Below are 15102 nucleotides of genomic sequence, written 5' to 3'. Positions count from 1 at the left end.
ACTACTAACCTGACATAAAAGATGGAATACGCTAATCTTACCTGCAGCCTCAGCCCTGGTCAAGTATAAGCTAAAAATGCTCTGGGGGACTTCAAGCAGAAAAACAGTTGCTGGAAGAGGAGAAATGGGGGGTGGAAAGAAAAGGGGAGGGGGGGGGACCAAAACAGCAGGTGTTAACTTATATATGTGCTCAAGTGCTTTATCTGGGAATACAAAGCAGAAATGAAAAATCTATACACCAAATTAATTCACTAACTTCCCTGATACCTTCCGAAAACAAAGCTAGCCATTGTAGGAATGCAAACTCGATTTAAAGAAAAAGGTTTTACCTCTACTCCTGAAATTTCAGATTAGTAAACATTTTATTTCTACACACACTGAAACTCAGGACCGAGGAAAACTCTTAAGGTCAGTTAAGCTAGCATTTCAGGGGCGAGGAGGGACACTGCATGCTGATAACTACATATGCTAAGGCCACTAAGAGAGTCAGTTCCGTCTCCCCCCCTCCCCGAGATGAAGCAAGTACGTCATTACGTTCTGTTTCACCAGCTTGTATCCTTTCTTGCTCATAGTTATTTCAAGATGTCCATAAATGTTTCTCTGACATACTTACTGCACGTTAGATTAGGTTAGACCACTAAAATACCGTACAAAATTCCTAGTTGTTATGTTCAGTGTTTGTTTTTCTAAAGGTTGCTCACGCTTGACAAAACTGCACAAAATATTTGTAGCCCTCTATTTTATTGCGCAGATAGTTTATGGAAACAATCTCAGGAGGAAGGGGAAAGTTTTCTGAATAACCTGCCTCTCTGAAGTAGGTCCATATCACTGTTTCCAAGCCTTCAACGACAACAAACAGGTCAACTTACCCTACGCCGCTGTTCCCTTGATATTAGGGAGTTACAGAAAGAGTGGCAACAAACAGCCCCCCAAACTAGCAACAACCGTCCTCTCAAAGAAAGTTTCAGCAGAGGTAGAGTTCTGATGCTTTCCCATGTCCTTCCACCAGAACCAGCATGGGCAGCTTTACAACATCCTTTCCACAAACTATAGCTTGGTTGTCTACAAAGATACAATAGCAAAAGGCACCACCCAGTTCCTTTGCTAATCAGTTTTTGTTCTGTAAAAAATTCACATGAAAAAATTGCTCTAGTTACGAGAAAAGCAGCTGCATTATGCTATGTTTTAAGGAAGACTCAGAACTGACATCCCTAAGATTTAAATATTTCCCAGCAATTGTTCAAATTATAGTATACAGTGAAAAGGGTATCAGGATACGTGAGCACCGTTTTTACATTCCTTTCCTAAGTACTTACTACATTTCACTGTCAGGAACAGCATACAAGGCTGGCTGCACGTTTGATCAGACCCAGTACAGTATATGAACAAAATTTAAATTATTAGTATGTTTAACATAATCTAAAATTGTTAAAGTATTTTAGTGTAGTATGGTATATAGCAAACCATACGCTCAAATAAAGGTTTTATTCGCTTCTGAAGTCATTATAAACAAAACAGAAGACATTTACAATTAGTTTCTCAATACTATGTGAGACTTTCTGGCAGGAAGCTGTGCTACCGTCTTTTGTTATGAAAAAATAGATGTCACAAACTAAGCAATATACAGCTAGACCAATCCTTATCTATAAGGCATTAAGGAGCACCCAGGTGCTTTTTGATGCTGCATTACAGGACAGCAGCGGTGTGTGAACACTAGCGCTGCAGTGAATTGCTTGGTGAAAGCTGTACCAACCCTAACTGCATTATCTAGAGTGCTCTGACTATTCCAGTTTGGTGGGCTGTGGTTATAAGAACATTTAGCTCCTCATAACTGTCGTTAATAGTGCCTTCTACAATATCTGAAGGAGTAAAGAGCTTGTACTCCTTAGAGACCTACTTTACTGATATTTGAGAAAATTCTCTGATGTGCTTCAGTAAGAATACTTTGCAGATGTATACTGCTTGCTGTATTTTTAATAATCACATTACTCTAAGCTTTACTTAAAATACTTTCAATACTTACATTAAATTTTCACAAAATAAATGAACACTTGCAAGTTCATCTAAATTAATGAGAACAGCATATCGGTATGATAGAAACCTAGTCACTCAACATCATCTTGGAAGAAGGCTACATCTAGACCAGAAATGAAGTAATTCAAAAAACAGCCCAGCCACAAGTACTTCAGTTGATGAAGGGAAATAAAACAGAAAAGAAAAAAAAAAAAAAGCTTGATAAGTTGGGGGAAAGGGACGCTGTTTGATTTTCCCTGTTACGGTTTGTTAGGTGGGTTAAAAAGAGGAAAGAAAATGGACTAATATCAAAACACAACAAGCATTAGTTGAAGATTATCAAATTACACAGTTCTGGGACTTTTAATGTGAACCAACTTCTAAAACAAAGTATTTCATTACAACTGCTAGTTTATACGTAAACGTATACAACAAAGGAAAATACAAAATTGGATGAAAGGGCATCAGGAAAAAAAACAATGCTAGTTCAAATAATATCTGTCTGAACTTTGGGTCCTCCTAAGGCTAAAATTTTAAATGCTAAATGTTTATTTGTGATAATTCTACACTGGATCGATAAAGTCATTAAAAAGCAGACAGCCCTCCATACTAGACCTTTCACACAACGCAAAAGCACGGACTGCTCCTTGGCACTCTGAGGCTGGTCAGGTCCAGTGAAGCTCCTCTCGCACAGCCACTGCATTGCGGCTTCAGACTTGCAAGGCAACGAGGTACTCATACAGCCTAGCTTTTTCCTCCCTCAGCATCGTGTTCAAAGAAATTTAAGAGCTGATGCTTAAAGCCAAGACCTTGGATTCTCAGAAATGCCAATAAGACGACATACGTTTTAGAGGCAGCACAGGAAAAAGCTTTTCAGGCACTCCATTAACCTTTGCAAACAGCTTAGACTGAACTTCTGTAGACAAATTTACTGAATTATTATAGTTGTGTCAAAAAAAATCTGGCTCTTCCTGCAGTACTTTCAAACTAGCACTCCTCCTGGATTGAAATGTAGCATCAGGAAAGTTTGCCGCTCAAGATTTCCATACTGAAATTGCAGCAAGTCTCCAGAAAAGCTTACATTTTGGCCAGGAGCCCAGGCTTTTCCCCTACTTAGCTCATTGCTGAAGATGAAAATCTGCCTCCACTTCTATTATGTCAAACTCAATAGAAACAAAGAAGAATTCAACTACAGGAGTAAAGCATCAGAGGACTAGCAGATGCCTGAACCAGCAAATAAATAAATAAATAAATGAGAGAAGGAGAGTGAAAAGAGATTTCCCATCAAAGAGCCTGCTCGCCCAGAAAACGTAGTGGGAACAGAAATGCAATGGAACCCGAGGCAAGTAGCAGGAAAGAACAAGCTATTTTCATGGTTGGATGCACTCTGCCAAAGATATTATAAAAGATTCGCTTGCTAAACACGATTTAAAATACACATTTACTATGATTAACAAATCTGAGCGCACAATTAGATGTGTCTGTAAATTAAAAACAAAAATAAGAGTAATTTATCAGAGAGGTGCCCCTTATTTCCTTTCTCAGGAGCATCCCTTTCCAGAGAACAGTACAGTCTGTAAGGAATTAAGCAACTACATTTTTGAGGCGTGTTAATTTAGTTTCAGTTCAGGCTCCTTTTTATCTTCTCTAACGTGCTATGTATGGATCAAGTCTAGACCTGAACCTAATGCTTTCTGAGCAGATACCCAGAGAGTTGGTTACATTCTTCCCTGCATTTAAAGACATGAGCTACAGCTCAACAGAACAGAGGCAGATCATTTTCACAAAGGTCCCAAGATCATGAGCCACGTGTACTCCATTGAAGGAACTACACCGTGTTTCTCTGCACCAGTATCTTCTCTCTTTTCTTCTGCTCCTGCCCTCAGATTCATACTCTTCACAACTTCACCATCCCTCATTTCTTCTCTCTCTCTGTCTCTCTAAGGGCCTTCTTTTCTTGTTTCTTATATTTTTGAAACTCCCTCTTTTTCATCAATTCAATAAGTAACTTTTCTCACCAGATTCAAAAATCTTCTCTTCAAGTATTACTCCTTACAAGGTTATACACAATGGATGACACAGTTGTCATGACAATTCTGCTGTTTCAAACAAACATGAAGCTAGCTCTGAGCTCATTTAAAATGTGTATTCAAAGAATATTTCAAGCTTGCAAAGCACGGGTAGTACAGATTTGTATCAGTATCTACATTTGTTCACTTGAGGGAAAGGAAGGTCTCCCTCAAGAACAGACTTTTTAAAAGGTTAAAAGAATGGAGCTCCAGACTGCCTTTCCGGGAGGAGAGAAGAAACCCACCCCAACCCAAAACAACAGCTGCTTCTATGGACTCAGATGAAATATATGTTATCAATACTGTAAATGTATTTATTCCAAGACTTTAGTATATGTATAAGAAATGCATCTTCTGTGACATTAAACTTTATATACAAAACATGCGGGTATCCCTCCCCCAGCCTGCATCACCTCACAGAAGAGCACAATAATGCTGCAAGGATGTAACTAGCAGAGGAAGAAAATCCCTTTTTCCCCTTCACCTATCAGAGGAGCAATTTAGTACATTAGTAATGCCAATTTTCATACTCAAATTGCTGCTGTGCTCACTGATATAAGCACAAGTTGTGTGCAAGCCAGCATATAGACCCTAAACATTTTTGCAAAGTCAATTAATTTTTTTTTAGTGCAGTACCACTTTAAGCAAATGAACAAATACATTGGTTTAGACCTCCAAACTACTAAGTATTCCAAACCAAAATGACTCATCCTTTTGCAGAAAGGAAACACTCACCATTTAGAGAAGCCATAACAAAGGTCCCAAATTTTAAGAAACATGCCTTAGCAGAAAAGCCTAATATTCCGTCTACACATCACTTATTGAGCTAGCACAAGCTCCATCACAGATGTAGTTACGAATGTAAAGTGTCTTCGTAACCATGTCTTATCTGATAAGCTTGTTTTGCTTTGATTGCACGGCTCTCATAAATTTCTATGTCATTCAGCGAACCGGTTTAAACTACTGTATCAGAAAGACAAAATCACCCCTATCTTCCAATGTTTACAATAATAAATTATGTCTTCATGAGTTGTAGTTCCAACGTTACGTTCTACCGGTATGGCTATACAAAAAAAAATTTCAAACATTGAAAGGACTAAGTTACACTAACAGATATTTTCTTACAGCAAAAGATTGTCTTTTCCAGGCATACATTCCTGCATTTTACATCAATATACTCACCTGTACAATCATCTGAGTTTGTTTTATACTTGGATCAGTGTAATCAAAGCAGGAAAACCTAAACTCTGACTAAACCTAACACTCACGCATTACGTTCCCAACTCAGGCAACGCAGGAGATCTATGAACCCAAGAGCAGCAATTCTGATACACCTTTTCACTTTCAGCAGAACATTAATGCTATCTCCAAACAGGATCTTACACAAAAATGGCTGGCAATGTCATCTAGCAATTTACCATGCAAAAAGGTCACAAAGTCATTTTCTAAAACCGAGATGCTTAACTGTTATATAAATTACTTAAATGAGACAGACTTATGAGCCATAATGACCATCTCTCTTAAGGTATCTGATCAGTGAAGATAATATTATGCCATAAGTTACTACTTCTAACTCCTTCACTTTATAAGAAAATACCAAAACATTTGTACAGTCAGAATAAATCATTATCAACTCTGTTATGAAAAAATACTATCACTAATTCTTGGCAGGTCCTACACCAATGCTCACAAAGGAAGACTTCATAATGGCAAACAGAGAGAGAGAGAGAGAGAGATCACTTTCACTTGAAATGCCTTCTATCAGCAAAAGTTGTAATTACCAAGTACTATGTTCACAGTCAAATACAATGACATCTTAAGTTTATTTTGTTATATCTAATCATTTAAGATTTAGAATTGCTTCCCTTTACAGTCTTCCTGAATTTAGCCCATCAGCTAGGCTTAAATAGAACTGAAAGATCACTTTCCCAGAGTGAGCGAGAAAGCTTCAGGTTATGTGGCATTTTGTGCTTTTTTAGATTTTTTTTTTTTTTTGTGGTAAGCTTAGCAGTTGTTACAAAATCAATTTAATAAGAGGTTAAGTGGTTAAGGAGTTAGCATTTAGAAAAAAAAAAAAAAACAAAGCAATAAGGAACAAACCTTCTTATTATAGTTTATAATAATGCAAAAAATAAGCTTTTTATATCTTATCCTTGCCTTCTTCCAGTAAATAACGTTATGGCAGTCCCCTGGATGCTCAAGGATACAGCAAGATAATGATACAGACAAGGATCCGCTAGGGAACAGAACTAGAGATGACAGTACATACAAGGGAGCAAAGAATTTACAGCTCTTTGATACTGAATAGTCTTACTGAAATATTTAGATAGTTGGTAAAAGGAGCCACTTAACAGCTGGTCTGTGATGGTAGCTACTTCTCTAAAGTTAAATGATTCCATACTTGGGACACATAATAGAATCTCAGCTCAGCTTTCCATTCAGTAGAGGTTCATACAATTTCACCTATTCCTTGATGAACCACTTGGGATCACTTTGATCCCAGTTACCGAATAGTTTGCATTGTTTTTAAACGGTTTGATTTAGGCTATCCTCACAGGAAGTAGCATTAGTTATTTTTTCCTCAGTTGGAAATTAAACTTGTGTCAAGTTTGGCCATTATGAAACGTACTGTAAACTGGCACAGGTTGCCCAGAGAGGTTGTGGAGATTCCGTTGTTGGAGACGTTCAAAACCTGACCGGACATGGTCCTGGGTAACCTGCTCTAGCTGACCCTGCTTGAGCAGGGCAGTTAGACTAGATGATTTGCAGAGGTCCCTTCCAACCCCAACTATTCTGTGATTCTGTGATTGTAGAGACATATACAATGCAAGACGCAAAAGATAGAATTGAAGAAAATACATAACAGAACAAAACAACAATAGGGAAACTTAATAATTTTAAAGAAAAACATGGAGACATTAGAACTCTACTGGAAAACAGAAAAAGGAAGAAAAATGCACACCTAAAAACGGCAACTGTTACAGGCAACGAGTATGATTTCAGTCTTTCAAGTCTGGAGCATTTGGAACTGCAGCCAGACCACTGCATAAAATCAAGCAGAAGAACACAAAGTAGGTACTCAGACTTGCCGTATTAAGAAAAGGTTAATTCTATTAATTGCATTAGTAATTAAGACGCTTACCTATAATTCCACTGTCCTTGCTCTCCAGGGTGGAGCTAGGGCTGCTAATGGTTCCACAGGGACTACCTTTGTGGTCTGCTGTTTTGTCAATACAGCTATTGAGAGTTGAGCAGGGACTATCCGTGCTAGGTGAGGTAGTGCTGCTTGTGAGAGTAGAGCAGGGACTGACTCCTTGACTGGCTATTGTACACTGCAATGTGAAGCAAAAAAAAAAAAAAAAAAAAAAGTTATTGCATGGCAGGCAGTACGTATCTACTGTCTTGAAAATTAGAAACATCAATAAGTAGGGTAAGAATAAAGCAAAGAACCCATTTCCAAGCAAGAACTTTAAGAACTGAAGCTTTATGTTGATGTGGGAGCCCTAATGATATGTTTACAAATTATTCCTATAAGTGACTTCTCAAGAAAAAAGGGAAACGGTTCAGCCCCAAAAGTGGCAGTGAGGCAGATTTCGTCTCTATTAAACATTTCCCCGAAAAAATCTCCAGTATTGATTCTCTATGTTTAAAACACTGAAACTACAGTCTTATTCACATATCACTATCACTGAAACCCGAACTGATGTGCCAAGATTTACAAGGGAGAGCGGAAGGGGAAGGTAAGAGAGAGACTGGTCGTTACTAGCAGCTACTGTGCAGTTTTGGTCAACAGATGACAGTTTCACACAGATACCAGGTGCTTCCTTTTCCCAAATTCTCCTATCCCCCAAAAGACAGAGGGGATCCATCAAATGGAAGTGAACTTCTCGGGTGGGGAGGGAAGTCACAAAGCATGCTCCTGTTTTAACAAACTACTCGCATTTTCCATTCTCACAAATCACTGAGAATAGCAGTTAAAAAGGTTCCTCCTAAATATATACTGAAATACAGAGGAGGGAACCCTAGAAGCTTCTCTTCAAAAGTTTTTCCACCTTTTTTTTCTGTGGAAGAATGCAAGATTATCCCTAAGTAAATAAATAAATAAATAAATAAATGAAAATTTGCTTGTTCTAATTCATTTACAACTTCCTTATCATATTTCTATTATTGTGGACAGTATTTTGCTAAATATCAAATAACTGCAATTAGCAAAAAGAAGAAATAATAGTGGTCCTCTCTCAGAAACAGGATGAATACTAAAGTACATTATTTTCTATTATCCTACCATGGCTTCACTTTTCTCTTCTGTATGTGCAGAGGTTGGGATCCCTTCTCCCAGTAAAAAACCCAATCTGGTCATCAATTCTTGTGCTGCAGGAGAACAGCTTGAGTCTTTATCAGGCTTTGCTTTGGAGAGGAGAGGAAAAAAAGTTGAAGATTACAGTCTTATCCATGGAAACTGTTGTAAGAAGCAGAAAAAGTACAATCAAATTTGAACACCAGCTCTTCTGTCAGCAATGTATCATCTAATAGAGCAGCTGATGCCATTTCACTTTTTTGTCCTTTGGGTTTAAATGTTGGAGGGTCTTGTATGCTTTGCACGTCTTGCACAAATTTCACAGGGGAAAAAACCTTGGCAGTTGAAAAACGAAATGGTTAAGCGCAACCAGTTACTGTATTAAGAAAAGACAAACAGTTCGTCATAGGATCTACGACTAATATGATGATTATCATCTACCAATAGCATTAAGCTCAGTACTGTCAAAGCTCAGTGTCAGCTGAAATTCTACTCAAGTAATTTTTTAAGAAAATTTTCTGTAAAAGTTACAAATATGAGAAGTAGAGGTGAATAATACAGATGTTTTGCAATCTCACAGTTAACGCTGCAACTAACACCATACATTGTTGTTGTGCCTGCTTTGCAAAAGATGTGACACCAGCTTTAAAGATCCTAGCTCTTCTGGTTACAAAAATATGTAATTTTATCAGTACAGAGTTGTTTTAAAATACCTTTTAGTTTTCAGACATATTGAAACAGTAAGGTCAAAAAGAGGCCCCCTCTTCAATAAAAATAGCCATTGAAAAATGGCAAATTTGTTAGCTATTTTCAATCACCTACCTCTTTAGGGAAAACCCCTACTGCTAATACAATTTCTCACAAACTGACATCTCCTGCCATTTTCTTTGACAGCAACAGCTTTGGCAACACCTATCAATCTGTAAAAGCCCTTCCCTAACAGTAACATTTATACAGTATTCAGATCTGTGGTCCATTGAAAAGGAATCTAATAATCTGTAGGCCTGTCCTCTTCTCAGGTATAAATACTCAGTTTATCAAGGAACATGACCTACAGACTCTGAGAAACAGCTTGCATCAGGAATTTTCAGCTAGTGAACTGCTGGCTGTGAGCTACCACCAGGACTCTGCAAAGAGAGGAGAAAAGCAGGAGCACCTGTAATGCTACTTCCCAGCCAGCGCAGTCTGGGCAAGGCATCAAGCCTGTGGATCCCCACTCTATTTTTCCCACTAGCACCCCACTTCTCACTCACGCTGCTGTCTTACAGCCCTGAAGAGCTCAGTCCTGCCTCTAGCTTCTTGCTATGGCGTCAGTGCAAGTCAGTCTACTTTCCCCTAAAAATCCCGTGGACCTCCCACTTCTGACCTAGTCCTCCTGCCTGCCTCTCCCCACTCCTAACAACCTCCCCCAGCTATACAGTCCCACCTCCATCATACTCTGAGCATGCTCCTCACAGCTACCCTCCTATGCTTCAGCAAGGAGCAAGGTCCCCAAAGGGACCCCCAAACACACAGTGCTCGCCCAGACAGCTTTCTGTAGTACCTGGACCAAAGTGGGGACATTTAAACAGTTTTACCGGGACGTAATTTGGAGAGTCCATATAACCACCAGATCCTGGTTGAGGAGGAATGCCTCAGAGGAAGAGTGAAGGAAGAAGGAGAGACACATACACGTGTGGACTTACTGATTAAGTTTAAAAGCAGAAAGAGACTAACCTCTCATCTGCACTACCTTGTACAGTACCAAAAAACAGGGGGGGAAAAAAAGACTAAACTATCCTTTCTGCTTTTGCCTTTCCTTTATGGCCTAAACCAAATGCATGCCAGGAGAGCATTCACTTTTTTTTGTTTGTTTGTTTTAAACACACAAAGAACATACTATATCTAACAGTACAAGACACAGCTGACATTCAGGGGCACTTGCAGAAACAGCAGTGGTTTTTTTCCTCCGGCTTCATTCAGATTATATGAAAAACACGGAAAACAATGATTTTAACTGAACGGCTTGCCTAGTAAGCGCTACTTCAACACAGCTTCAGCTTCGCTGAGCTATACACAGAACTCAAGGTTTGCCAGCATAAGTCTTCTGCTATTCGAACATCCTTCCTTATTCAGTCCCACTCAACGCTCATTAGAATGCATATATTTTTAATGCCATGGATGTGTAAGGTATTTTTCTGGATTGATTCCTACCTAATAATGCTGAAAAGAATCCTATGAAGTTGTGTAATTTTTCTGAAAGTAGACAATACAAACTTTTTTATCTCAGACTATTTTGTGAATTGCCAGGTCTGTGAATGTTTGACTAGAAATGAATCCTCTATAATACTTGTAGTCATTCTGAAGATTACAATTACGCTTTACAATTACAATCTTGGAAATTATAGATTTAGTAAAATCAATTTCTTCATTCTTCTATCAATAGTTATAATAACAACAGAATTAAGTTTCTTTTGGTTAAAATGTAACCTTCGTTGGGTTTGACCAGAGCTTAGACATAACACCAAAGGCAGTTAAGCAGCGGAGATAAAAGCCAGTATTCTGAAGTGTTCAGCTCAACCACCTCTGCCTAATACCTAAACACCAGAGCTTAACTTGGACCTTTAGCAATCTCTCTGTCAGGGAATACAACTCTATCAAGAGGAAGACCATCATGAGATGGTCATGAGAGAGATGAGGACTACATGCCCTCCAAGTTGCATGTACAACTTTATAACACGTGCACTAACAGGTCTGCCAACATGGAGGCACAAAGAGGACCAAGCTAACCATAATATACCAAATAGGGCATACAAGAGCAGAAAGCAAGGGCAATTACAATGAGTTCTATTATTACTATTAAGTATTAAATATATATCTTTTTAAAACAAAGCATTGCCTTTTAAACCTATGGTTTCCTTTACAATTGAAAAAGCAAATTTCTTCAGCTGGAATCTGATCAGTTACATGCAGTGACTTTAACGAGGTCCGTTAAACTGAAAAATACTATAATGCATATGCTATCAACATTACAGCACATATACTCATATACCAAATTAAGGATCGTTTTGCTTTGACCATGACATTCACTGAAGCCGCACTTTGTTAAGTGCTAGTCAAATTTAATGAACATGAAACTTTTCAAGAAGACCAATTAACTCTAGGGAGGTAGCTGTTATCAGCTTTGCCAATACAGACATCTACTGTTAGTGCCCTCTTATTTAGCAAGCTTTTCCAGAACTTCTAAAATGAAGCATTGTACTCAGTGCAGAGCTACATACTTGGAATCAATTTACATGAAAACAAATTCAGAAACATTCTGGTAGGCCTTTAGCATACATAGTAATCAAAACCACTTGGACATAATTTTGCCTGCAGAATGCACACAGGCCCAAGAATTGAGACAGCTGGAAAGATCACATAGGCATACTGGCAAGCATCTCCTCCTTACCACAAGCATGTTATTTGCAAAATATTCTTACAAATAGAGAATCAAATTTCATTATTGTGCAGGCTCCTTTCTATAATTCTCTTTGAAATAAACAACTCTTCTAACAAATAAAGTAACATTGAGCAGGCATTCTTACCATTTTGATTGGGTTCTCCTTGCTCTGACCCTTTTCTCAGTGGTAGAACTGCCTCACCTGGCACTCTAGGACTTTCCACATACTTGGGCTTCCTGATCGGACCTGCAGTGGGAAAGAGCTGAGTGCATCCAATTTTTTTCCAGATGGGCTGCAAGTTTCAAATGTACTGTGTGTATCCTCAAAGATCTAAATAAAGTAGAACAACTGTTTCTTACACATACAGCTGCAACAGTAAAGTCTAGAGAACTGCTGCACTTCTACTCTTGTAAGAAAGCAAAGCTCTGCTTGGGCTCACTTTTTGGAATGTAAACTCTGCTGGAAAACAAAAGCGCTCTGCTTGCTGAGACAATCCTGAAACAGTTTCCTGCATATGTAAAGTGAGCAACTTTTTCATTTTCAAACTTAAGACAGCTTTCTATGTGCCTCTTTTACTCAGAACTTTTATTTTCCATTTCAACAGGAAGATAATATTGTTATTAGCATCTCTGAAGCTAAGAGAAAAAGATTACAAGCAGATAGCTTGCAACATTAATACAACAAAAAAATTCAAACCCAAGAAGCATTATATTACTGGGTAGTTTCTCCCAACTACTGATGCGTGCTCTGATTCTAAGGAAAGGTGAGGGTATGCTCCAAAAAAAGTGATAGTGGCAACTGATGGCTTTGCTATCATAAAACAGTGTCTTCCTAGTCCACGTACACATTAAGTTCAAATATATCACCTTCTAGTATTTAAAAAAAACTGTGAATATACATGCATGCTTATTAAAAATTAATTTGATATATTCTATACTCTTTCAGTTTTATGCTTTGTTTTAAAGTTGCTTACCACTGAATACAGTTTAGTATCAACCACAGGAAACATTACATGTACAATGGTATTTCTGGCCAGCAAAGTACCTAACAGAGTAAGAATGATGCTGCCCTCTAAAGGTTTACCAGAAAAAGGATACTGGTTCTATTAAGTCAACATCAGCTTGCAATACAACACAAATCGAAGGCTGAAATCTACAGCCCAGCAAGGTTTCAGTCTTCACCAGGCGCATCTAAATAGTACTAAAGTTACTAAGTACTAACTTATATCAACAATATGTATACAAGTCTTGTTTCCCGGATCTTTTACATGCTGAAGTGTATTACAGTTTGTTTCCAAGTTACATATTTTGTTTATAATCCAGAATTAAAAGTACATTCAGAAGTACCTGTTAAAAGCACTTAGAAAGTCTAAGGCTTTAGTAAATCAGTCTTCAAGTCATGCCAACCTTCGCCTTTCAAAAAATATTCCTTTCCGATCCTTTATTTAATCAAATTTATGACAGACTTGAAAACAAAACAAAATCCCAAGATCCCAGCCAAGCATCTTTCCTGGTTGAACTGGTTGTGTTGGCACTGACATGCTTTTAAGCAACCGAAGCTCTAGGATCCAATCCCATAGAAGTGTTTCCAAGCTCCACCTTTCATCAGTAATAAGGTGATGTTCTAGTTTCTTCCATCTCCCACTAATAAACTACTGGCAAGATTACTGGGTGGTCTTTTATGAATAGAAAACAATCAATACAACAATACACAGTACTCAAGAACAATAAGCCTTTTAAGCAGAACTACGACACTGCTGCAGAATACAGATTTCATTATTATGACACTTTGTAATTCTTAGGTAGTTTCACTTCTTGCCACTGCCAGTTGCAGAACTGGGGACCAGGTGACGGAAAGCTTTTTGCAAACAGTTTAACTTATGGTTTAGGAGACATGAAACAGCAGGCGGCCAGGAGAGGCTCCCATTCAGGATCTGAGTAGCAGTTACTTCTGCGTCCATGCTGTAAGTGCGAGCGCCAGAAATCGGGTCTTGCACACTGGCAGGTGCCCTCTCCGGAGTGCCAGTGCTAAAGCCTGCGAACCGCCAAGAAAGCTAGAGACATTTGCATGTGAACCGAAGACAGTTCACAGCACGTTTTTGGTAGTGGGAAACGTGTCCAGGATATCCCACCCACTCCTCCAAACGGAGCTGTGCACCAGCTGAATGACTTCAGTCCTTCCTTCCCTCACAATGTCTTGGGATCGGCGACGCTTCCACTAACGAAGCGGCTGTGCTCAGGTACCCACCACTGACAGTTTCCGTTTTCCTCTACCGTGGGGAATCTGTTCACTGAAGGGAGATAGGACATTTCATGGGGTCCCCAAGGAACACTATGCCCTACTAGAGTGACGTTTAAGGAGTGCCTCCATAAAATAAGGAAAACATCCCAGGAATCAAGTTTTATCATAGTGTTTTGTGTATTCTAACCACCACTGATAAAGACAAAAATTTTGGGCCTAGTTTACAAACTTTCTCAACTTACCCATTTTAATCACAATAGTACAGAGAATCCCACTTAGGGAACTACTGTAACTGACCCAGCACAAAACAAATCTTAATCAGTCCTCTAACATGACTGCTCGTAAGTCCACATAGTGATTTTACATGTCTATAATATGCTTATTTTTCACCAGTGTATCTTCACGAGTTTGCCTGCTATAATCTTAAAGTAATTTTTAAAGAGCAATACTTTTGGTAGAAGTACTTAGTATTTATAATTTACAAAGATTGCACATAAAACTAAACTGATATTAAAGATATTTTTATGACAGTTTGTAGTCTTTCAATCCCTTAAGCTTATTGAATAATAAATTGGACACTTTTTGACTGAGAAATCATGCATTTCTGAACAGACAGGAGTGAAGAAAGGTTTCAGATAAGTAATCTTTTATGTAGAAACTAGAATACTGTGAACTAAGTGCCAGACTTTCAAAGCCGATTTTACAAATATAACTTCACCAGTTAAAGACTTATATAACAAGCAGAGTTCTTCCCTCAATTCCTACAGAAACCAAACTAAAAAACAAAGAAAGGGGATTAAATCGCTATTAAGCGAAATCTTCCCTTCCCACAAAAAGTTCACAAACTTCTCAGGTTCAAGTATAAGTCTCACGCCATGAGAGAGCTCCATTAGCTAATGAACTTACGCTAGAAAACAAAAATCAAAGGCTACTGGTAAATTCTCAAAGAATTGCACAAGTAATTTTTCACTATTTCTGGAGCCAATATTTGTCAATCATGACGATTCCACAGCATTTACAGCTACTTCTTCTTTCAGTATATATGGTCAGTTACAGCAAC

General features: G+C 38.4%; 1 protein-coding gene across 12 annotated transcripts in view; it reads right to left on the bottom strand.

The window, feature by feature from the left end:
* TANC1 (tetratricopeptide repeat, ankyrin repeat and coiled-coil containing 1) overlaps positions 1-15102 on the bottom strand; it is a 114208-nt gene that overhangs the window by 37541 nt on the left and 61565 nt on the right. For 9 of the 12 annotated variants that reach the window (XM_068949468.1, XM_068949470.1, XM_068949469.1 and 6 more), the window contains exons 4-6: positions 11946-12047; positions 8368-8489; positions 7225-7414 (exon numbers count right to left, since the gene is read on the bottom strand). In XM_068949468.1, the coding sequence (XP_068805569.1) occupies positions 7225-7414; positions 8368-8489; positions 11946-12047 (414 nt within the window). The remainder of the gene's footprint in view (positions 1-7224; positions 7415-8367; positions 8490-11945; positions 12048-15102) is intronic. The other 3 variants (XM_068949474.1, XM_068949466.1, XM_068949467.1) reach the window with 1 other exon arrangement.

Source organism: Struthio camelus, chromosome 6 (genome assembly GCF_040807025.1).
Source record: "Struthio camelus isolate bStrCam1 chromosome 6, bStrCam1.hap1, whole genome shotgun sequence".
In the NCBI taxonomy this organism is placed as follows: Eukaryota; Metazoa; Chordata; class Aves; order Struthioniformes; family Struthionidae; genus Struthio; species Struthio camelus.
This window is presented reverse-complemented; position numbering and strand designations above follow the sequence as displayed.